The 24,677-nt window shown below is 44.6% G+C and overlaps 1 protein-coding gene across 1 annotated transcript in view; it reads left to right on the top strand.

Moving 5' to 3' along the window:
- The window catches only part of Nrxn3 (neurexin 3), a 1,537,891-nt gene that overhangs the window by 64,050 nt on the left and 1,449,164 nt on the right, over window positions 1-24,677 (top strand). The window contains exon 2 of the mRNA XM_055593211.1: window positions 1,453-2,834. Coding sequence (XP_055449186.1) covers window positions 2,126-2,834 — 709 coding nt within the window. The 5' untranslated portion in view covers window positions 1,453-2,125. The remainder of the gene's footprint in view (window positions 1-1,452; window positions 2,835-24,677) is intronic.

Raw genomic sequence — 24,677 nt, 5'->3', positions numbered from 1 at the left:
CACACACACACACACACACACACACACACACACACACACACACACACTACCCTGAACTCTGAGTAGTTGGCACACATACCCCTACAAATCAGCATATATTCCTATGTCCACATTCTAACTTGGTATCCTTTGAGACTATGGGGTTCCTACCCATGCCGTATTCCAAGAAATACTGCTTGGGTAAAACTCTTCCACAGAACCAAGACTTTTCAAGTCCAAGATGATGGATTTGACCAGGCTTTTATGGATAGAGGCTGCTTGTTCATGCAGGACAAGGGTTTTGTCCCCGTTTAAAGGGACAGCATTTTCCTCTAAAAGAAGAGAACCAGCCAGCTCTCCTGATGCCATCATTGTAAATAGAATTAATTGTGATTCTCTGGAGACCCCTGTGAACTGCTGTGAAGTACCACACGTGACAGGAGTAAGCAGCAACCTGCACAGCTCTTGGAAATTACACTGACTGATTCTTTGAACAGAGAACTCACCAGCTTGGTTAGGTAGATCAGCAACTTCCTTCAGGAACCAGGTCCCGAGCTCAATGGATATTGCTCCCTTTCTAGTCATAATCAAATACACTTGCTTCACTCTGTCTGTGACACTTCTTAGCTATTCAGAAGTGTTCTCAATATTGTGCATATATATGCATATCCCTCATCTCACACACAAACACTCATGTAGCTACCCGTTCTTCCTCATTTCAGAAGAAAGAAGCCAACCCACTCTATATTCATCACTTACTATGTGCAGTGCTTAGGCTTGCTTGGGTCACACCGTACTGATCTTGCTTATTTTTCTCTCACTCTTGGAAGAAGGCCATTATTTTATCTACTTTTTGAATTATTAAGTAAAAATGCAAATAGGCTAAGAGTATTGTTCTGTTTCATGTACAGGAATTAGAATCCAAACTCAGCCTTTCAATTTTTTTTTTCTTAACCTTAAAGCTCATTTTTAAAAGAAGGCTTCCCTAATATTTAGTTAGAGACTGTGGCCTTTTTGCCCACTAATTCACTTTCCCTGATTTTTATACATTTCTAAAATTTAAGTTCTCAGCTCTCTTACACTGAAGTAGTGGATTGTAAAGTTGGAAGAGAAAAAACCGTTTTTAATAGATAAGTAAACATTATATATGGGTGTTTGAATGTTTTCAAATGCTAACGTTTCATTTGTCTATTTTCAAAAATGTGCTGATGTAGCTTTGGGGGACTTTCTATGATATTTGCATTTTACATTTGGAAAAAAAAACAACCAACCTAAATGTGTTACTCGGAACTGGACTCGGGTCTTCCCCTAGCGGTGGGAGAACTGGGACCCTGTCCTGTGTAAAGAACATAGCACTGAAGGCGTAGGCAGAACTGCCTGAGGGTTATTAGCACTCCATCAGTCTTTGTGCCATAGGATGTAATCGTTGGTGCTTAGCCCCAGTCTTAACCTCTTCTCTCCCTTCCCCCACAGGTCCTTTCCCTGGAGTCTTGGGAGCTCTGTTATGGGCAGCACTGCCTGGGGTCAGCACCATGAAGCCTGAATCTGCTTCCGCTCTGCTGTGGGCTCCACTCTTCCTGAGTACTCAGTTACTTGCGGCTCCCTTTCTCAAGGCCTGCTGCTGCTAGAAGGTCAAACCTCAGCACTGATCCTTGGCTCGGGACTATCTTTCACCTGGCTCACCTCACTGTTTTCTCCTCCTCCATCACGGCACCCCGAGCCCCAGCCTCGTCCTTGGTCTCTTTGGTTCGGACGCCAGGAGAAACACATTGCTGAAGGCTTGTTCCCGCCCCGGGCTCCTTCTCCTCCTTGAGTCAAGGCCTCCGGATCCACATGGATAGCTGAGATCTTTTCCTGGAGAAAGATACTTCTTCCTCACCTTATCCGGGATTAGTCCCGCCCGACATCCCCTGTCTGTTTCTTCCGCCTCTTTATGGGATTTCTTGCCTGTGTGCCTGTCTAGGGCTGTGTTGTTCTTTTTCTTCCTTCCCCACCCTCCTAACATTCCTGTGTACTCTGCTTGTGTGCTCTCTGTGCACTGCTCTGTCTTCTCTCTCTTCCGTCACCAACCCCAACCCCTGCCTCCCACCCCCAGGGCTGTTTCCCGGCCTTGTCTGCTCATCTGTGCTCTGGCCCAACAGCCACGATGAGCTTTACCTTGCACTCGGTTTTCTTCACCCTGAAGGTGAGCATCTTTCTGGGCTCCCTGGTGGGGCTCTGCCTGGGTCTGGAGTTCATGGGCCTCCCTAACCAGTGGGCCCGTTACCTGCGCTGGGATGCAAGCACTCGCAGCGACCTGAGCTTCCAGTTCAAGACCAATGTTTCCACTGGGCTGCTCCTGTATTTGGATGATGGTGGTGTCTGTGACTTCCTCTGCCTCTCCCTGGTGGATGGTCGCGTTCAGCTCCGCTTCAGCATGGACTGCGCCGAGACCACCGTGTTATCCAACAAGCAGGTGAACGACAGCAGCTGGCACTTCCTCATGGTGAGCCGTGACCGCGTGCGCACTGGGCTGGTGATTGATGGTGAAGGCCAGTCTGGGGAGCTACGGCCCCAGCGGCCGTACATGGATGTGGTCAGTGACTTGTTCCTCGGTGGCGTCCCTGCTGACATTCGGCCTTCTGCCCTGACCCTCGATGGAGTACAGAGCATGCCCGGCTTTAAGGGATTAATGCTGGATCTCAAGTATGGCAACTCGGAGCCCCGGCTTCTGGGGAGCCAGGGAGTCCAGTTAGAAGCGGAGGGACCCTGCGGTGAGCGTCCCTGTGAGAATGGCGGAATCTGCTTCCTTCTGGATGGCCATCCCACCTGTGACTGTTCCACCACTGGCTATGGTGGCACACTCTGCTCAGAAGGTAAGACGCGCCCCTCCCTCTCCTGCTCTAGACGGTCTGCTGACCGATTTCATGAGGAGGGCTGAATAGAAACTAGCTCTATGTGCAAGCACAGCTCCAGCTGAATGCTAGGTAATTGGGCCTCCTTGTCCAAGGAGGTGGTAGAAACTCGTCTCCTTGCTCTCAATGGAAAGAGCACCAGATCTCAGCAGAAAGAAAATACGGGCTACTCAACCGTGCACTCTGACTCAACTCAAAGCGCTAAGTGGAGTAGACAGCTCAGCCGGGTTAGCCCAGAGTGAGAAACAAGAGAGTGACTGGCAAGGTGGCTGTTCCTGCCCCTCCTGACTCTTGGAGACTTGGACCCCTGTGGGTGGCTGGGAAAATTCCCCGTAGTGTCTTCCTCATTACTTTAGCCTAAGCAACACCTGTGCAGAGAATGGAGCAGGATGGGCTTTAGGGTCTGTGCATGGATCTCTTACAGTTCAGTATTTATGCCGCCCCTTAGCCCGTGAGAAGCGTTTAGAGGGCAGTCAAAGATCGCTTTTGAGCGCCCTCTGTCCTTGTTTTAGCCATGAGGCTCCTCTTTAGATATGGTTTCCTTTCCTGAGTGTTCCATCTACTGAAATATGTGTGGATAGGCACAGGGCTGCACTGGAGCCTTGTCCAGTGGAATCCCTCAGGCTACACTAGAAAACTGCCCATGTCTAACTACAACTTGAAGCAGAGAGCAAGGGATGGAGAGAGGGAGGGGAGAAGTGAAGGGAGTGAAAGAAACAGAGGAAGGGAAATGGAGAAAAGCTGCCCTTGCCATGCACACTAACTTCCTAACTTCTGTTTGGTGTTAGAGCTGAGGAAGTAGTTCAATATGGCAAATACAAATAAGATATAAATTCCTTTATATATATATATATATATATATATATATATATATATATATATATATGTATATATGTATGTATGTATGTATGTATATGTATATTCCTAGCCCTCTGCACTCACTATGGGCTTAGATTTGGGGAAGAGAAATCACTATGGTGATCAAATGTGTGGGAACTGATGAGACAGGCGTGAATCTTGGGAGGTTAAGATGTGGAGGACACAGAATGAGTTACACACCGGTTCTTCTTAACATGTTTTGCGAGGCCAACCCACATGGGCCTCTTCATGGAGGTGGTGGCCTTCTATAAGGAAGATCAGTTGTTCTCAACCCTGGAAAGCTGGAAAACTTCCCAACCATACCCAGGCAGTGGGATCTCACCAATTCTCTCTTTCTAAAGCTTCTCATGTGATCCTGATGTACAATAAGGGTTCAGAGTCTACTGCAGGAGAGTCAAAGAGGTCAGAGTGATGTTGGAAACCAGAGTTTCTTCTTGGGCTTCTTAGTTTCATTAGTAAAAGAATTCTATTTAAATAATAATAAAAAAAACTTGACTCAAAAAAACTTGAGGAAAATTTTATTAGATTAAAACAAGCGAGCAAGCAAGCAAGCGAACAAACAGTAGGCAAGCATAATCTCATCACTTTCCCAATAGAGGAGAGAAGGAGTTAAGGCTTGCCATTGGAGGTAATCTGGCATGAAGGTCAACCACGTGCTGAACAAGCAGCCACATGGTAGGGAGGCGAGTTTCAGAGAAAGAGTAAAAAAGGCCAAAGTACCCGAAAGAGCATACTGAGGCTATGGCGAGGATCAGAAATAAAAAGACAGAAGAGAAGAAAAGGGATAGTGATGTCCATGTGAAGGACTCAGAAATGTGTATGGACTCCACCAAACCTCAGGAGAGCTCCTAGGGTGCCGGGCTTCTAGGAAGGGAGATTATCTCATGAAAGAACCAAACATTCTACCTATCTGTTTAGAGTAGCCTAAGGTGAACCTGCCTTCCAAGGGATGGTCCTGCCTCTCTGAGGATTGGCCTGCTAGCCAGGCCACTGACCTGTCCAACTGGAATGTTAGGCCTCCACTCAGGGCAGAGAGTTCATTCTCTTGACCAGGAGTAAACAATTTTCCCTTAACTGGCTTTTGCTGCTGTGTCAAGAGGGCAGGGCCAGGTAAGTATCTTATTCTTCCCTCCCAGGATCTGTTCAGGTAAGGGGTTTGGTTTTTAACCGTTGTGTTTGTGGGTATTCCTAAGACATTTGGGGAACTGTCCATCCCTTATAAAGCAGGTTATGCTTTATGTAAACTGCATGTAATAATAGCTGTGTTGAAACATTTTTTTTTAAAGTCAAAACTAAGTTTATTTTACAGGTGGAACATGTTGGAGACTGACATGTTGGGAACTGGGGAGGAGCCCCCATTGCAGGAAGTACGGGGGCTACCGCGGAAACACTCTCCAGCTGTTCTGCTTCTGTTCTCTGCCGGCTGGGTTTTACACCCCCATCCCTGTGCCTGGACCAGGCACTTGTGATGTCAGGCGATGTCTGGCAGATACATTGTCCCTTTAGGTCCACAGAGATCTCCAGTCTGAGGTCCCCAGACCACTTGCTTCTCAAGATAGCTATAAAGGGGTTCATCACATCAGTAGATGACAATGCCAGTTGTAGTGTTAAAAGGTTGGACACACTTGTAGGCTTTGATTTTTCCTCATTGAACTCATGGGAGAGAAAATTGATAGCAGAGGAGCGGAGCTGACTCAAACACAGAAAACCATGCTGTTGGAATGCAGTTATTAAAGGGCTTCTTAAAAAGCAGGTGCCTTCCGGAGCCGAGTGACACGCCAAAGCTTCTTGGCTTTGGAGAACGTTCTGCCTGAAGACGCTGACACGATCACTTGTTTTCTCATTTTCCCAGAGGATCTGTTCTGCTCTTAGAACTTACATTGAAAGCTGGCACTCTTTCGAGGGACGAGGGTGTCTGCAAGTGTGTTGTTAACTTGCTGATTATCTCTGATTGCATGTGTGTGTGTTTCAAAAAAAAAAAGAAAAAAGAAAAACCTCATTTCCTCTAGGCAGGTTTGGATCAGCACTTTCAGCAGGAAGAATCGATGCTATATATACATATATATATATACACACACACACATATATATGTATATATACAATTTGTCTTTTCTCTCTTTACTTATTTTTGTATGTATGTGTTATTCAGTCCTTGGTAGAATTTCTCCAGAGCAGATTGAATGCAGTTGATTTTTAATGCTTCAATGAAATATGTATGTATATTTTAATAACTGTTCTTTCTTCAAGGTTCTGATTTCTTCTCCTGTACAGAAAGGAGCAAAGCAAATAGAATCTATGATAACTAACATCTGGCTAGCCTGAAAACAGAATGACCCAAAGGTTTTGGTGAAAACAGATATTGGGGAGGTAAAGAAATTTACTCTGGATGACTTAAAGCCTACTAATCCCAATATTGTCATCATGTCTGATCAATCACAAAATCGCATTGCAGAATATTACAAAATATCAATTACCTCCACACATAGTTAGGTTTGGGAGAGTAAGCTAAACACTCATCTGTAACATGTGGAGGGGGAAAATCAGAGCTCTTTCTAAGTGTCAAGCAGATATGCGCACAAATATGATAAATAGCCTGAACAAATGCCCACCATTTCCCTAAAGATGTGAAGTGGGTGATGGACATCCAGCCACATCTCTCTCCCCAACAGATCACACATACCACAGAAGAGAAATCAGGGTACTTTCCCACAATAGAGGGTCCCCTGAATCAAGTACCCAGTTGCTCCAGTAGGCTGCATGGACCCTTTCATTTGAGTGTATGAGGATCTGCTTGGTGCTTCACCAGTTCTGAGAGCAGGGCAAGCTGGGGGCTCCTGAGCTTCCTCTAGCATAGTTCAGTCCTGTTGGAGACATCCTTTGCAGTCCATTAGTTTGTAGCGTACCCACAGTGTTGCTGTTTGCTTGACCTCTCTGGCTCTACATGCCTCAATGGCTCTAAAATGTGTCCATACTGCACCCCAGAAAGGACACAGATGCACCCATCTCTTTACTGTTTTGAGGTATTCTGGTTCCATCTGAGAAGAGTGGAAGACAATAGAGATAGTGAGTATGGCGAACCTGGGCCCAAATGGAAGAGGTAACAGACATACTGCCTTCTATCTCAGGTAAAGGATTGTGGGCTTTGGCAGCAGACTGACCTCTGAACTTGGGAAACCTGCTCATGTCGTTGTTGGTATTCATGCCAAGCACTATGACACCCAATGAATGTATAGAGAAGATGTTTTAGATTTTATTTTTTAGGTGATGTATAGAAACAAAATGCTTTGATTCTCAACCTGCAAATGGAGATGAAGACAGAAGAAAGGCAGATAAGACAAAATAGTTTTAAAACAGTGAGTGTAATTTGGAATTTACCGAAGGCGTGGCCCAAGACTTTCACTGGTCCTTTTGTCTAGTTCAGTCCTCTGATGGGAGCCTTGAGCTTAGAGGCCAGACAGTGAATAGTCCCCAGCTTCCTCCAAGACAAGACCCCTGTGGAAAATTTGCTATTCCCTGGAAATGAGTTGAGATGATTATTTTTAAAGTAGTCTTACTTATGAAAGCGCACACACTGACTTTCTCGGCAGCCTTAGAGTTGTGAAGCCTCGATTCACTGCCAAGGCATATAAAGCTTAGTCCCACTTTTCCTGAAGACTTCATTTAACATGAAGTCAGTCTCTTGCAGGAAGGATGGGGCCAGGAAACAATGCAGAGGGTTTGGGCTGACCTCTTTTCCTGAATGAATCTCATGACGTGGGCCTGTCTATGTCACACATCATTTGCTTGACCTGTTGTCAAGTTGATTTGATTGATGTCTCATCGCTGCTGTGTGGTCTTTGTTCACCTTCCAGAAAAGCAGATTTCAATGACTTTTCTTTCTATTGAGAATTGTATCACTTTCCTCCCAACTTTCAAAACCAGGGAATGGCATCCTCCTGGAGGAGACTGCTTACCCCAAAGCATTTGCTGAGGTTCTCAGAGCCCTGTAAGGTACCAGGGATGCCCCTGTTGGAACTTCCTACTGGAGTAAAGCCTGGCCATCTCTGCTCCCTTTTTTTGACTGTATACTCTGCTGCAATTGTAACATGGCAACTATTAAGGCCTGGAAGCCTGGAGACAAGGACATGGCGAGCAATCAGAGGGGAAAAGAGAGCTCCCTTCCTAGCGTCTCTTGTCTCTCTGTGGTATGGAATAGGTAGAACAGCAGAAGGATCTTACAATGTACACAAAGGTGGGACTAGGTTCCTGGGCTTTGCCTCCCCACCTAGTAGTATTCAGGCTTTCTGTGGGATCAGGCCCTGCTCTCCACCAGCACAGCCAGCCAGCCAGCCAGCCAGCAGGGGCTGTCGCTAAACGGAGCTTGAATAGGGGTCTGATTGCTCCTTTTTCCTCCTATCCTCCTGATTACCAAGTGAGATTTCCTGGGTATGCTGTATGCTAAATGGCAGAACAGCCGCCTGCCACTTGCTCCAATTATCCCTCTTTGAACTGCTGAGGGAAGAACAATTTTTCTAATCTCCCCCTCCCATAACATCCCTGCCTCCTCCCTTAAAGAAATAAGACCCTTTTCCTTGTTCTCCCTTCAGTGGTCTCAGAGCAGCTTTTTTCCCCCTTTGCAGAGACTGAACACCAGCTGCAAGCGGTGGGCAGTGGGGAGCGATTTGGTCCATATCCAGTAAGGTTGAGGGTCAGGCAGGCATTGCGCCAGGAGCCTTGGAGTGGCACGTGAACTTGAATTTGCATTTGGTAATGAGATACCACAGGCCCAGCACCGGGGGCTAATTATTTTCAAGACCCCCTATCTCCCTTTGCAGGCTGCCCTGGAAAAAGATGCTTTCTAGTTCCTGGGCAGCTGCCCATCAGCTGAGTCTCCCTCCTTCCTTCACAAGGCAGAGAGGTGGGGTTCAGGCTGTGCTTGGGGGATGGGCTGAGTGTGTGCATATGCCCACTCAATTGCCATTGTACTCACTGGCTCTGCAGTGTAGGTCCCTAGCAATGAGCCCCCAGAGTGTAACTGAAGTGAGAGGCCTTGGGGTGTGTCTCTGCCTGGAGTCAGTTGCCCTTCTGTGGGCAAAGTAATAGTGGAGTTATTATTACTGTTGCCACTGTAGAATATCGCCACGTGCCTGACATTCTGGTGCATTCATATTTATTGGCTCATCTGCTCTTCACTATCCCGTGAGTTTGATGCAATTAACATCACCCTTGCAGAGGAAGAAACAGGGGCAGAGAAATTTGGAACGCACACAAAATTTAGAATAGTGGCTAAAAGTATGATCCCTGGGACGAAAATAATCCAGACTTGAAATCTGTTCCTGTCCATTTATAGATGGTGTGTATTTGGATAGAGTCTGGAAAGCTTTGTTATCTTCATTAACAATAATAAATAATGATGACAGAAATACCTAACAACTACTGAGCTTTGGCTTGATATCCTTATAGTTTTAACTGCTTTGCATGCTGTAGCTCCTGCAACCCTTAAAACCATTCTTGACATACAACAGTAATTCTATCTTATAGATAGGGAAAATGAGAGACAGTGTTAAGTAATCTGTCCAAGATTATGCACATCAACAGCAATTCTGGGATTGGTACCCAGACTCTGTGGCTTCAGAGCCTATCCTTTTTGCTATGTTCTGCTATGATCATAAGAAACCAGGCCTCTGAGTCTCATGTATAAAGCTCTTTGCATCAACTCTGGGCTTTGGGGCTCCTGTCCTGAGTAAGAATAGTTTTGTATCTGTGTGGTTTCACAGACTTCCGAGACATTCCTTTGAGCTTCCTCCACCTCCACCATTTCCGTATATCTTAGTTTTAAAGGTAGCAGAGGCAAAAGGACTTCAAGGGGCTCAGAATCAAATATTATGGCTGTGTGTCTGCAGTCCGAAAACGTGGGCTTGCTGATTGTGGTTTTCATTTGGACCGTATTCACAGCTCTTTGCATGTGGCTCCCAAGCAACCCAGCAAGGCAGAGGGCAGCTTCACCTTTGTGAGTAGGTGAAGGGAGGCAGACCCTGGGGCGTTGATCTTGCTATGTGTAGAAGGTGTGAGACTGAGCTTGGCTGCTGCCTTCTCTCAAAACGGAATGCCCAGACCCCTAACATGACATTTGACTTCCACTTAGCTCCCCTCATTAACACAAATGGCCTGTGTCTCCATTGTGAAATGGAGCATTGCCTCCCTGGATGCCTAAGATAAGCAAAATGTCAAACTCTGGTTGCCTGGGGGTTATCAGCTGGGCCAGTCCCAGGAGTCTTGCTGTTCCCAGCCAGGGAGAGCAGGAGAGAATATGAGCGAAAGTGAAAACAGATGAAAATGAGCATTTGGTTCCCACCCTTAAGACCCTGATTTGCAGCGAAGTAACTGGAGATTGGACCCAAGGGTCTCCAGGCCGTAGGAACGGAACTACAGCAGCTTGGCGGAGCATCACTGGAAGAGGACAGCATCTTCAGACCTATCTTTGGGTTTCTAGGTACCAGGAGATGCCCATCACCTACTCAGGGCTGGTGAAAAACGAAGGTTCCTGGGTCATTTTATCAGGCTCCTGATTTCCTGCTGTCTTCTGTTTTCCTTCACACATAACACAACCAAATTCCTTTATCCGTGTTTCTTCCTCTCTGTTCTGTTGCATGTGTGTAGGAGGAGGGGCAGGATGACAGAGGTGTGTTTATGATGATGAAATTAAACCTTTTCTAAATCTTAACTTGCTTGAGCCCCTTGCAAGGTACCAGACCTAATCTTACATTTGCAAATGTTTTTCTTAAGGACCCCCAAATATCATGGGCTTCAAGTACCACCTCTGTGCACCCACCCTGGTGGAGAAGACTCATTGCTGTCCAGTGATAGCAATGTCACTCTGAGTGTGTATGAGTGTGTGTGTGTGATTCCCTCCAAGCAGTGACTACACTTCATCACAGACACGTGTGCCACTTTGTAATTAACGGTGTTGGAAGATTTATGGCTGGGGGTGGGGTGGGGTGGGAGGAGGGAAGGTGTAGGGGAATATACTTTGTAAAGGGGAGAAAGAGGTGACTTTGAGAATATCCAGGGCTAAAGCGAGGAATTGTCTGCAAGAATTTGCTGCAGATTCAGAGGAACAAGCTAGTATTTAAATGGAGGGATAACTGTAGTCATTCTCCCAGGCTTCTCTAGCTGAAGTGAGGACTTTTGATTTGCTTAGCTCCCTGGAGGCTGTGTTGCAGGTGACAGGCTGCAGCTGGCAAAGAAGGACAAAGCATGGCTCCCCAGGCCTGCCTTCCGATCTATTTGGAAAGTGACACTACCAGTGGGCTATCATTACCGCTGCTGTTCTCCAGGAATTGGTGTCTTTGGGCGACCTACTTAAAAGCTATATGGGGCCCCCTTTTAAATGTGTCATTGTCTATGCTTGCTCTCAGGCCTTAACTGATGTCCATGAGGTTCCTAACTGCTGTATTTTCCAAAGTCCTCTTTTCTTATAATCCCAGGAACCAATAGCTTCAAAATAAATTGACCTCCTAGTCACCCGGCTGAACTACCTATGTCCGTGCAGTGATAAACCTTGCTTTGCGTCCGATCCTAGAAATGATAAATGCATTCGGCTCTTGTAGGGGATAACCCTGCAGTGTGCAAGGAAAACAAGGGCCTGAAAGTTGTAGTGCTGACAGAAAGGCGGGCAAGAACCGTGGGACCGTTCAGCTCCTGGTGCAGGTTTTCCACCTGTGAAATATATTTCAGAGCCATATTTAGATAAATAGAGTGTGTGAATTCATGTGTGCATGTGTATCTGTGTTTGTATGTGTATGTGTGTGTGTTTAGGTGTATGAGCCCACATTTGAATGCACATGCGTGTGCACATGTGTGTGAATGCCAGAGGAAAACCTTAGCTATTGTTCCATTGTTCTACAGGCATTGTCTACTTTTTGTTTGTTTTTTTGAAGGATAAGGTCTCTCTTACTAGCCTGGAACTTACGAAGTAGGCGAGGGTGGCTAGCCAGTGAGCCTTCAAAATCCACCTGTTTGCGTCTTCCCAGTGCACACCACCTTTACTTTGTAAAATAAGGTTTCTGGGGGATAAAACACAGGTCCTCATGCCTGCAGGGACAGCACTTTACCAACTGGGCTCCCCAGCCCCAGGTACAGGATCTTTGTAGCTAAGAAAATGACGGGGGAGTTTTTCTTCCAAGTTTCTTGGTGAGACACTATTCATCACTTTCTTGTCATTTTGCCTCTTATCTGCTAGTTTGGCTTTCCCGAGGCTGTTCTGTGTGACTGTGTGAAGTCTGTAGAAGAAAGTCTCTCTGCAGTCCTGGGGCTGTTGGATACACTGGGGCCCTAGAAGACAGGGCAGTGCAGGCAACCCCATAACCGCCCTTGGAGGTGGACTGGAAGTACGTTGCCTGCAGCTCTGGACCACAGAAAATGTGCAGTGGGAGAGTGTACAGCTTATTTACTTAATAAGTTGCTTTCAAATAAAAACGAGGACACCACTTGTGAGGCGAGATAAGCTGGATAGCAGAGCTGAAATCACTTGCTTGTGATCCAAGCAGCAGGCAAAGGGCCAGCCAGGCTGGGAGGTCAGTGAACACTCAAGGTTCCTTCCTTCCATCTCATTTTCTGAAGCTTCTTGCCTCTCCGGATGGGGCCCTGTTTCTTGAATGCTTAGTTCTGAAGGGCTAAGGGAAAGGGGAAGAGTGGGCTTGGAGAGTGATGAATGAACCTCTGATCCGAGGGATCCCAGAAAGACTAATCCTCCTGCGGTGTCTTTGCTCCATCTGGGTCAGAAAAGACAAGGCTGCATCTAGGACAGAGGTGGGAGCTTACCTTCTTTGGGGGGCATGTGCTAAAATCAGAGGGGGCTCTTGCACTGCAAAAGGAATGTATGGTGACTTGGTTTGAGGACTCTAGCGTGTTTCTCTGGGTTTCTAGCTGTGATCTTTCCGTGGAAGCCAAAACACATTTGACAGGATGCTGGGATGGCGAGTTCATTCCATGGAAGCCAAAACACATTTGACAGGATGCTGGGATGGCGAGTTCAAGATGACGTAAAGTGCTTAGGTTTAACTACTTATTTGTCAGGACAAACAAACAGCATCAACAGCAGACTAGTCACCCGTGCCAATGAAGGGCGTGGTGCCTTTCAGGTTAGTTTAAGGTATCTGTGATTAGCTCAGAACAAGAGGAATTCCTGTCTTCAGGCCACACTGTGCTTCCCAGCCACATCATCACTGTCCCATTCCACTTAGAGCAATTCTTTATGGGCCGTGTGGGTAAGGAGGATGACTGTGATGGTGGCTGTGTACACACATACACACACACACACACACACACACACACACACACACAGGGAGGAATTAACCCTATGTCAAAGTAAAATTCAGAAGGGATTTTCTTGCCGTGGAAGGTGTTTTCACTGTGTAGTGAAGGTCTGCATGTATTCTAGAATAGCTGTGAATGTGGCCCAACCTAAAAGCTTACTTAAAGTGTAAGATTCTTTTGTTATATTGTTTTCATCACTTTATTGAAAGGCTTAGGCTGTGCTAGATGCTGTTCCCATGTGGCCATATACTGTAATCCAGTACACAAATTCTCTCCTGGACCTCAAAGAAATGAAGCTAGTCTTGGCTCTTGGCTAACACTGTATCAGCTGATATGCTATTGGCATGACAGTAAAGGAAAAGGAACAAAATTTCATCAATTTTACAATTTAAAATGTTTTTTTTAAATATATATACGCATGAGTGTTTTTCAGTCTTGGATATACATGTACCATGTGTGTGCCTGGTACAGGCAGAGGCCAGAAGAGGGCTTTGGATCCCATGGAACTAGAGTTACGATTATTGTGAGCATCTGTGTAGGTGCTGGGAACCAAATCTGGGTCCTCTGAAAGAGCAACAAATACTCTTAACCCTTGAGCCATCTTCCTATTTCCAAACAGCTTACTTTTAAATGAAGCTATAAACAATATTTTGTGAAGTGAATTTGAATTATCCAGGCTCCATGGACCACACACAGCTGTTGGGAAGTGGGTATGGCCATCTCAACAATGACAATGTGTAAGAGTTGACATGTGTTCAGGACCAGTCGAATTTAGTGCTTTTGAAAGTTTAATATGTGCTCATCCCAGTTTTCAGCCTTCAGTAAATGCAGAGTAGGGCGATTCCCCTCACTTGTGTATAACCAATGGCTCCATTTGTATGTGTCTCTTGGCTCTCTTCAGCTTCCCTATCCTGAATGTGCGTTGTGATTGCTCAGCTGGGTTTCCCCATTTTTGTTACAGGAGTGAATGTGAGCATGGACTCTCTTTGGGAACTATAAAACACAAAACTAAGAAGGGGGTTGCTCTTTTTTTTTTATCTTTGTGATTGATATACATGCAGACTTGTGTGGGAATATCACGTGTGACACACAGCAGACACTCAATAAGGGTTTGTTACCTTAATGAAGCATAGTGTGTGTGTGTGTGTGTGTGTGTGTGTGTGTGTGATAGAGATGTATATCCATATTTCAAGTGTATACTTATGTGTCTGAGTTTACATATTGGTATGTAAAGGATCACTAATGTGAGGATAGAGTCAGGTTTCTATGCATATGAGCTTAATAGTGCCTGCTGGCTAAAAGAATCACTGAATTTATCCATCATCCGGACCACACTGGCTATCATTAGAAACACCATTGCTCTCTCAACGGGAAAAGTGGTGTTTATGTGGGACAGCTTTTACTGAATCCATGTTAAGCATATACAAATTCTCTCTGGTCCGATCTGCTTGAGAATGAACTTGAAAGACTTTTTTTTTTTTTTTTTTTTTTTTGGTGGTGGTGGTTTCTGTTTACAAACCAACAATTTTCTGTAACAATTATAGGCAGCTGCTAGCCTAGGATCATGTAAGTGCTTGTGAAATGGCTGTTTGAGACAGGCATGTTGTTGTCATTGGAGATGGAGTGGACCCATTAGTTCCTGTAGATTCCCTGGAGAAGATGAGCCTCATTGGGATCAGGATAATTGTCCTTAGCTGTAGAGAAAGCTGTCATAGAGAGGAGGAAGTGGATACCTGAGTGGAGAACTGTGGGAATTAGAGCTACAAAGGAACTGTTATATGATAGTTAGAACCACTGGCCCACAGATTACACGCTTTGTCAAGCTGCATAACTTGTGGTGCAGAGGGAGTGGACCTGGGAGGAGTGTGTATGAGTGGCATGCACATGCCTTCAACCCAAGGATTCCATGGCTCTGGGACTCTGTAGCCAGACCCTCCCCCCCCCTCCCTCCCTCCCCATTTAATGTATACCTGCCTTTTAAGAGGGTGTGGGAGATAAGTCACTAGATCAGCAGCTTCTAAAAATGGTGTGAGGAAGAAATAGCCAAACACAGTTGTCACATATGCAAGTTGTTCGTACATAAACATTCAGCCACTGGGAGACTATTGTTAAGATGTTCTTTGCTAACAAGGAATTTTGTCACTCCTCTTCAGAGACTGGGATATATAGATTTAGGGGGCAGTGGTGGTTAGCACTTAGTTGGATCTTAGTTAGGATTTCAACTGCTGCAATGAAATGCCATGACAAAAATGAAAATTGAGGAGGAAAAGCTTTATTTGGTTTCCACATTGCTGTTTATCATTGAAGGAAGTCAGGACAGGAACTCAAACAGGGCAGGAACCTGTCGGCAGGAGTTGATGCAGAGGCCATGGAGGGGTGCTGCTTACTGGCTTGTGCCTCATGTCTTGCTCAGTTTGCTTTCTTGTAAAACTCAGGACCACAAGCTCAGGGATATGGCACACACACACAATGGGCTGGGCCCTCCTCCATTAATCACTAATTAAGAAAATGCCTTACACCTGGATCTTATGGAAACATTTTCTCAATTGAGGTTATCCCCTTTCAGATAACTCTAGTTTGTGTCAAGTTGACATAAAGCTAGCCAGCCCAGATGGGCTTGGGTACAGACGTTGGGATGCTGCAGGAGAAAAGAGAAACAGCCCGGGGAATGAACATGGTTGAGAGGAAGGAGGCCTGAACTCAGATTCCTGGGAACCTTCATATCTAAGATTGTGGAGGAAAAAGAATCTACAAGACAGACTACAGCAGCTGATCATTTATACATATAGAAGGAAAGAGTGGACAGAGGAAATTTCTTTAAAATTCTTTGCTGGTGAATAAATGAAAGTCCCACATTTTCAGCACAGCTGAAATTGCACTTGGTTGTAATAAACTGGCTGAGAATTGGCATGGGCATCATTTGTTTCAAAGACTTCTTGTTGATGTTTCTTTTAACTTCAATTAAGTGAAGTCCATCTATTTGAAAACATGCTAGAAACTCGGTTCTCCTAGGCAGATAGCAAACCCAGGCGGTTTTGAGGTTTTAATGGTAGAGTTTCTGTCTCTTGAAATACCAGAATTCCGTGTGAGTCAGAGTCTCAAGGACCTGAAAGAAGCAAGCCAGAGGAATAAAGTGACTTGCAAATCTGTGTTCTGATTTGAAGCTCATGCTTTTAAAACTAAGCACAGTGTGCCTTATTTAGGATTTTTCCAGAGTCAGGTATCTATTCTTGAGGCTATCAGCTCAATACTCCTTCTTCTGGGACTAGGGAAGGGATTCCTCTACTTTCTGTGGTCCCTGTGGGCTGAAAGACCAAGAGGCTTTGCCTCAGGGATGTTGGAAGGCCCTGGCTCAGCTAGCAATGTAAGTGCTGGTAATGAATTCACTTGTGGTTTCTTTATCTCTACCCAGGGGTGGGGTGCTTGGAGAGGAAGCAAAATGCTTTATTAAGGAAATAGAGGCTGAGCCCAGGCTGCCTGTTGGATTCCCTCCTCCCATATCTGACTCTCTGGGGCTGGGATTGGAGCCTGTGCCCATATTCCAAATGCTTGCTCTGCAGCATAGTTTTCCAGGAATTTCAGGACACAGGAATTTTCACCCAGCTGTGTTGTGTGTTGCTGTTCAGCAATCTGAAGTTGCTTATCCAGCGTAAGTCAGAATGGGGAGCCCAGGGAGGAGGAGGGGGTGCCTTCTAACATTTTCCTTAGCAAGAAAAAACCGAGGTGTTAGGGGCCCAGCTGGTGTTTGACTGCAACCAAGAAACACAGCCTATGTGGGCAGACGTGCTCACATGAACCCCCTCCCTGAGGCCTTGGGGTGGTATTTGAAAAGTCTTCCATTCTGTCTTAGTGAGTACTTGGTGTAGGCCTACTGTGTGTCCAGTGAGGCAGTGACTGTCAGGAGTGTTGAACAAGGCAGGTATATGTTCATATTGCTCCATGAGCTGATTTTAGAGCGATGGAGGATCTGAAGGGAGAATGAAGATTGCTGTCTGTCGATGGGGGTCTCCACTTTGTGCCAGACAGAATAAATACTGAGATCCAGGGGGTATTGCCAAGATGCTACAAAGCTTCTCTGGATTGATTGTTCTCATCCTAGCTGCTCTCTTAGCTAGAGGATGCTGGCTGAGGATCAGTAGTGTAGCTACAAGAAGGACTGAAATGAAGCTGTGCTCAACACCAGCTCTACGGTTTCACCAACTGTCTTCTAAACTTCCCCCATTTTCTGCACCTTTTGACTGATTTTCTTTTTTCTTAATTTTTATTTTATTTTATTTTATTTTTTTTTTACTCTGCTCTGACACAACTTGGTTACCTGTTCCGTAGAAGACATTTGCATCTTCCCTGGGCCCCTACCTTTTCTACTGCTGTGAACCAGAGACTAGGTGTGTCACAATTCTGTTATTTTCATCTTTTACAATCCAGCAAGTCCCCCACCCCACCTCCAGTCATTTTGTTGTTGATTTCTTGTCAATCTATCCCACTTTTTAAACTTTATTATAGCTTTTTATTTCACATTAAATTACAGAAATAAATATTAAGTCTCCCTAAAATAAGCATTTTATTATCCCTTTCCTACATTCATGTCTTTTTATCTTGTTCTGTTTATCCAGGACTACCTACGTGACCATGTGTTTGTAACTATCCCTTGGAACATAGTTGGCTCATCGCCTGGTAAACACCCAAAGATAATGTCTGCCACTTCTGCCGCATCTCTCAGTTCCCTGATGAATCAGGGAAGGGTAGAGCCCTGTGGGTTCCTCTCTGATCGACAGTTGCCTATCAACAGTTTCAGTTTTTGTGCAGAATCGTTTTATGCAGCTGCTACTGCTGTTGGATTATGACTATACTGGCTGTGTAATGTCTAGGAGATAGACTTTCACTGCTCTTTTTATGTTAGGGTACTTATCTCCTTTCCATCCCTTTCTTCCATGTTGGCCCTTGGAGTAGGTGCTATGAACACCCTGTTTAGGGCTGACCACTTGACAGTCATTTATTTTCAGCATCTCCGGTAAATATGTGTCTCTGCACTCACCATTCATTCTGAAGAGGAATTTCTAATTACGAATGAGAGTAGCATTTGTCTTTTGCTAGACACATAAGTATTCAGAAGGCGGTTTGGCACTGTGTCAATTTAGCTAAACAATATCAATAAGTTCCCTCCTAAGGCCCAAGCCAGGGATTTTTAAACTGGATTTACAGTATTAGACACAAATTTTCTCTCGCGGAATGGGCCTCACAGCCGATCAGAGAGTGCTTGGATCAGAGAGCGCTTGGTTGTCTTCACAACAGCTGCGCCATTGTTGTACCCATAAATACAGCCTGCTTGGCAGAGGTGGGAAGAAGATCGAGGGGAGAGTAATGAAAGAAGAATGACGTCTGAAGATGGAGAGCCGTCTACACCCACTGTCACTTGCTTGCCTTCAGAACAAAGTTGGCAGGAACTATGTCTTTCATTTTCACTTATCTGTTTGGAAAATAGTTTATGGGTAATTTTGGGTAGGTGAGTATCAGTAACAGGGAAGGGGAGAAACCATCAGTGGGGTAGGCTGGGACAGTTGGCCTTGTCTGGAAGTGGACATGCATAGAGTTCAGAATTTGGAAGGCAAGGATTTGAGGTGAGAATCTCTGCCCAAGGGGCGCTTTCTTGTAGAGAAGGGGAAGATGAAAGGCAGCTGGGCCATGGGAGCTACAGTGAGTGTCATTTGTTGCCAGCCCAAAGCAACTTGTTCCTCAAATAGCTGCACAGCAAGTCTCCCACCCACAGCCCAGAGATAGGCTGAACATAAGTCAAACAGCTGCCCTTTCCCTCCCAGTGTTCCCCACCTGCCACATGAGGGGAAATCGAATGTTGCCCTTATCATCTCATACTCTCTAGCTGTTGTTGCTAAGGGCATTTGTATTTCAGACTATTTAGAACGTTCTTAGCTTGGGGATCATAAATCTGAGGCTGGGCAATCAGTTTCTTTTCTAAGAGCAATGCCTTCTTGGTTTTAGGCTAACATTTCCTGACATAGTATGTTGTAGGCCCTGTGGTTAACTTTACGGTTTATTCCCCATTTTATAGACGGGGAGACCGAAGCACAAAAAGACTCCCCAGTCTACCCTCCAACAGCAGAACAAAGAGAAAAAAAAGAGCAGAACAAAGACAGCTACCACATGAAGTGTAACATTCTCCCTGGAAACAAGAACAAGCCGAGTGTGCTGTGCTTTATGTGACACCGCACACAACCTTATCTGTGCCGTTTTCTTTGTGGGCAGTAAAATGCCTTTTTAAAATAAGAATATGGAATGCCGTAAGTCTCAGGGTTTTTGTTGTTTGTTTGTTTTTGTTTTTGTCTTTTTGGGTAAAATCAGAACTAATTAGCCTCTACTAGTTTCTGGAATTGCTTTACAATGCTCTAAGAGTGCTACAGGTAAATAAAAGCTATTAGCCAAGAAGCATTGTCGCAGATGGTGTCTGCTTTCCGTGTACGTTCTTAACAGGAAGAATGTATTTGTATAATTTTATTCTCCCTTTATTCTGACCTTTTATCAGAAGACAAAAACCTGCAGCTAGACGTGACCTCTGAAATCATATAATTTATTTGTATTCAGCATTTGTCAAGATGCTTTGATTGCATAGTTTAATCCTGAGATTTCTTTGCCTTTACGCTGGCATAGTCAGAATTAGACGGAACCTGGAATATGTTTATCAAGGGGCCATTTTTTTTTTTTTCGGAAACAAAATCTCCTGTACTTTTTAAATCTGTTTTTTTTTTTATAGCAGCTTCGTTTTTATTTTTTTTATTTTTGTTTTTGTTTTTCTGAATTTTATTTTTTTTCTTATCAGTTACATTTTATTAACTCTGTATCCCTATTCCTCATTCCCTCCCAGTCCCTCCCTCCCTCCCTCATCTCCACCGTGCCCCTTGCCAAGTCCACTGATAGGGGGGACCTCCTCCCCATTCATCTGATCCTGTTTTATCAGGTATCTTCAGAACTGGCTGCAAAGCTCTCCTCTGTGGCCTAACAGGACTGCTCCTCCCTTGGGGGGTGGGGAGGCCAAAGAGCCAGTCATTGAGTTCCTGTTAGAAATAGTCCTTGTTCCCCTCACTATGGGAAACCAATTGGTTACTGAGCTACCACAGGCTACATCTGAGCAGAGGTTCTAGGTTACATTCATACATGGTCCTTGGTTGCATGTCAGTCTCAGAAAAGACCCTGTGCCCAGATATATTTGGTCCTTGTGGAGCTCCTATTCTTTCCTCATCAGACTAACTCCCCTTCTTTCTTATGATTCCCTGTACTCTGCCAAAGGTTTGGTCATGAGTCTTTGCTTTGAAAACACTGCTAGTTAGAGTCTTTCAAATGCGCTCAGTAGACTCCTGTCATATGTTCAATGAGCATCTCATCTGTCTTTCTAAACGAGGATTGATCATCTTACCCCATGTCCGCTCTCTTGATTATCTTTTTTAGGTGTATAGATTTCATTATGTTTATCATATTTTATAGGTCTATATAAGTGAGTATATACCATGTTTGTCTTTCTCCTTCTGGGATATTTCACTCAGGATGATCTTTTCTGAATTCTAAATCTGTTTTTACCAAGCTTAGATAAACGATTTCTTATTACTCCAATTCATTTTTATTTTACTGAATTATTTTTAGCGAGATCAGTTTTCGTTCATATGATTTCTATCATGGTCTTTTTAATTTATTGATCAGTTATTGTTATTTGTGTGTGTGCCACTCAGATTTTATGTAGATAGCACCCACCACTGAAATGTTCTCTCCTGACCATTACTTCTACCATGTTCAGTTTTCTGAGGTCAAATTTTCAGGCCTATATTTTATCAAGAATGTTTTATTCTTCCTCCAATTTTTTAGTTGAAAGTTCTATTTTGTGTTTTTCTTTTTTTTTCTTCCTGACAGGTGTGTGTGTGTGTGTGTGTGTGTATGTGTGTGTACTCTTCTCCTGATAGGTTATCATCATACTTGAAGGATCAAAAAATTGTGCATTGTTTATTGAGACAGGTGACTCGGAGGACTAAGAAACCCACTGAAGGTCATATATAAAATGAGGGCCATGTGCTTCAAGGCTGCTTCAGAATGTCAAGTCCCTTGTGTTGCCAAGTGGGGGTAATCTTGAGTGTATGCCTAACTTCTGCCCCTCACTTTCAACTTCTCTTTGAAGCTAACACAGTTCCTACCAAACCAAATTCTCAGAATTAGGAGGTAGTGCCATAGTTCCGAGCCGTTTGGCTTCTCTCTACTTCCTGGCTAGACCTGCCTTAAGCCCCGTGTGCACTGGGGTGACATGATTTACAAACAAGTGAAACCAAAAAAGGAAAAAATCCTCTGGTGGAAAATGAGGTCAGTGGCGGAGTCCGGGAGGGGAGAAAGTCCAGGCCTTGTCTTCCCATCCTTTCTGCCTCCTGGCCTGCAGCCATCAGGTCAGCAGCCTGTGGTGCTGTTGGGAACTGACATCTGTGTGTGGGTCAGGGCAGCGCCAATGCAAGTGTTCTAAGAGGAGGCCTGTAACACGAGAAAGGTCTGCTGTTTCCCAGGCACTCGGGACTCTCCCCTCTCTGAACGTATTTGTCTGGATTACTCTGAAGGGGATATTAGTGTTGTCTAACAGTGGCCTCAGATTTATCAAGGGATTTGTTTGATTAATTCCAAAGCATCGGACAGCAGATGGATTAGAGCTCAGCCTGTGGGGAAGGCCCACATCCTCCACCCTTTCTAGGGTGAGGGAGGCTGTCTTGTCTTCCTCGGTATACTAACTGTCCAAGCTGTAGCTTTTAGGAACCTGAGTTGGGACAGTTAAAAACATTGTCCACTGCTAAAATGCATGAGTGGGTGTCCAGAAACACAGGCAGTTTCCCTAGTCTGTCCTGTGTTTTCTCTAAAAGTTCAGAGATTAGGCCACTAGCTTTTCTTTCCTGGTTATTCTTACCATAGACATCTCCAGAGCCTAGGTAATCACCCTGGAGCCTGGCTGTGGAACAATGGGAAAAGCCAGTTAGCTGGGATTCAGATGACCTGAATACTAGCTCAGATATGTGGAAGTATAGTCACTCTTTTTGGTCTGTGTTCTCTCTTCTTGGCCTTACAGCATCCTCTACCTTGCTATGGAAATAATCATAGTTACTGTATGTTACCTGTTTGTTTAGCTGTTGTGGGTGCTTTCTGCAGTTAGACACTAAACCTCAAGAGCACAACTCTTGCATGTCCTTTGTTCACCTGCTGTTGTCCTTGCTCATTGCCTGCTGTCACTGGGGCATGGATAATAGGCAAGGAATGTGTGTCAGTGAGATGAACTTGGAAACAAAAAGGACGAATTCTGGCAGGGTGGCTCACACCTGTAATCCCAGCCTTCAGGAGGTTGAAGCAGGAGGACTGCAGAAAATTTGAGCCTCGGCTGGGCTTCAGAGTAAGCTCTTGCCTCAAAAACAGAAAAAAGCCAAGGAACAAAGAGGATGTATTTAAGACGTCCCAAGACTCTTCCACCTTGCAAATTCTGTTTTTCTTTTATTCACTCTGAAACAAAGCCCACTTGGTAGTATTGTTTTTAAACCACTTTTAATTATAGTGCCACAGCTGTTGCAAGATAAAAAAGTAATTAATAATAATGATAATAACTTTAAAAAGCGTGCGATCCATGTGATATTCTTTTTAGGGAATTTTCCTTTTCTTCTTGGAAGTATGACATCTGCTGTGCCCTCTGACCTCTCTAGGGGAGGGTCTGTAGGAATCCCACTGAGCCCTTTGTAATGGGATAGGGTCTAAGTAGTAGGCTTGCTGCTAGAGTTTCAGATATGTAGGTCTGTCTGCTAGGTCCATAGCATCATAGCAACCTTTTGCTTTGCAAAGGGGCTGAGGGAGGGAGGAGGCAGCCTTGCTCATTTTATGAAAAATAAGAAAAAACAAAAACGTGTTTGGGGAGGTTAATAAGGAAAAGCAGAAGAGTTAACAGCACAGAGCCTCCTAGGAGGACTTCCTGCTTGCTTTTTGGCTTCTTCGAAACTCATTTGCTCCCTACAAGGCCTCTGCGGACAGCAATTGGTTGAATGCTAACTTGGGACAGTATGTGGCCATTTCCTTATTAAGCAAATGGTAGACACTGCTCATACTCAATCCTCATACTCCGTTTGTCTCAAGAACATGTGTACTTTCATACTCTTCTTTAAAATTCTATTCCAGGGACTTATTAATCAAATAAAAGGGAAGAGATGCCTATTGAGCCAGCCAGGTGGTTAGGCATTTTATATGTGCGAGCCTCTTTTAACACACTGGGAAACTCTGAAATGGGTACTGTGATCAGCTTATGGAAGTTGGGTGGCCTCCTGAAGGTCATATAATGCAGATACATTGGCCTCTGAGCTCACACATTTCATTACACTACATGGCCCCAGGGAATCTGATCCTCAGGGTTGTCTGTGGTTGTCTGGTGGTCAGTCATAGTGACAGGTTCTTTAAAATGTCCCTTTCTTTCAGAGGACATCTATGGCAGGTTCCCATCCTGTTTTCTCTCTTCAACCGCTTCTGCTGTCTATTCTATTTGCCTTTCTGAAAGAGGATTAAGCACCATTCCTAGGGTCCTCCTTGTTACTTAGCTTCTTTTGGTCTGTGGATAGTGTTATGGTTATCCTGTATTGCATGGTTAATATCCACTTATGAGTGAGTATATATCATGCGTGTCTTTCTGGGTTTGGGTTACCTCACTCAGGATGGTCTTTTCCAGATCTATCCATTTGCCTGCAAATTTCACGATGTCCTTGTTTTTAATAGGATTCTATTGTGTAGATGTACTGAAGTTTCTTTATCCATCCTTAGGTTGAGGGATATCTGGGTTGTTTCTGGTTTCTGGATATTATGAATAAAGCTGTTATGAACATAGTTGTGCAGTGTCTCTGGCATGGACTCTGTTGCCTGCTCCTTGATCACTTCCCCCAGGCATGGAGGCATTGCCAAGCCTTACAGAGGAAGAACATGCAGGCAGTCTTGAAGAGACTTGATAGTCTGTGACCAGTTGATAAGGGAGAAAGGTCCCCACTTTCTGAGGACTAGAGAAGGGAGATAGGAGGAAGAGGAAGGTATAGTGGGATCAGGAGGAGATGAGGAAGGGGGCTACGATCGGGATGTAAAGTGAATAAACTTTTAAAAAAAGGCTCCTCTCTTTTTAACTGTGATGCTGCCTTTGCTCTAAGGACCACATAGAAGAGTTTCTACAGAGGAGTTTGAAGCATTCTTTGTCAACCCTATGTCCCCATTAGCTTTAAGTACAGTAATAGATGGCCTTGAACAGCCACACTAAGGGGATTAAGCTCCATCTTGGTTTGTTAAATTTATTGCTAACTGCATGCAGTGTAGTCTTTTTGAGTCTCTGGTACTCAAGTCGGTGTGTGACATGCAGGAAGTGGTTGGTGAATATTTGCTATCTCAGATTGTCTCAGGTAAAAAGTTTACCCTGAGACCAAAGAAAGGATGAAGGATTCTGGTGAAGTTTAAGCCTTACAGATGTTTTGAAAATCTCAAAGCCAGCCTTTCTCAAACTCACTCTGCGAAAAGTAGGTATTTTATTCGAGCAGATGTCTACTATTCCAAAACTACACATCACACATGGCCAGTACGACTTTATCT

Source organism: Psammomys obesus, unplaced genomic scaffold (genome assembly GCF_907164565.1).
Source record: "Psammomys obesus unplaced genomic scaffold, mPsaObe1.curated_primary_1811, whole genome shotgun sequence".
Taxonomy (NCBI): Eukaryota; Metazoa; Chordata; class Mammalia; order Rodentia; family Muridae; genus Psammomys; species Psammomys obesus.
The sequence above is the reverse complement of the archived record's forward strand: the minus strand, read 5'-3'. Positions and strand labels throughout refer to the sequence as shown.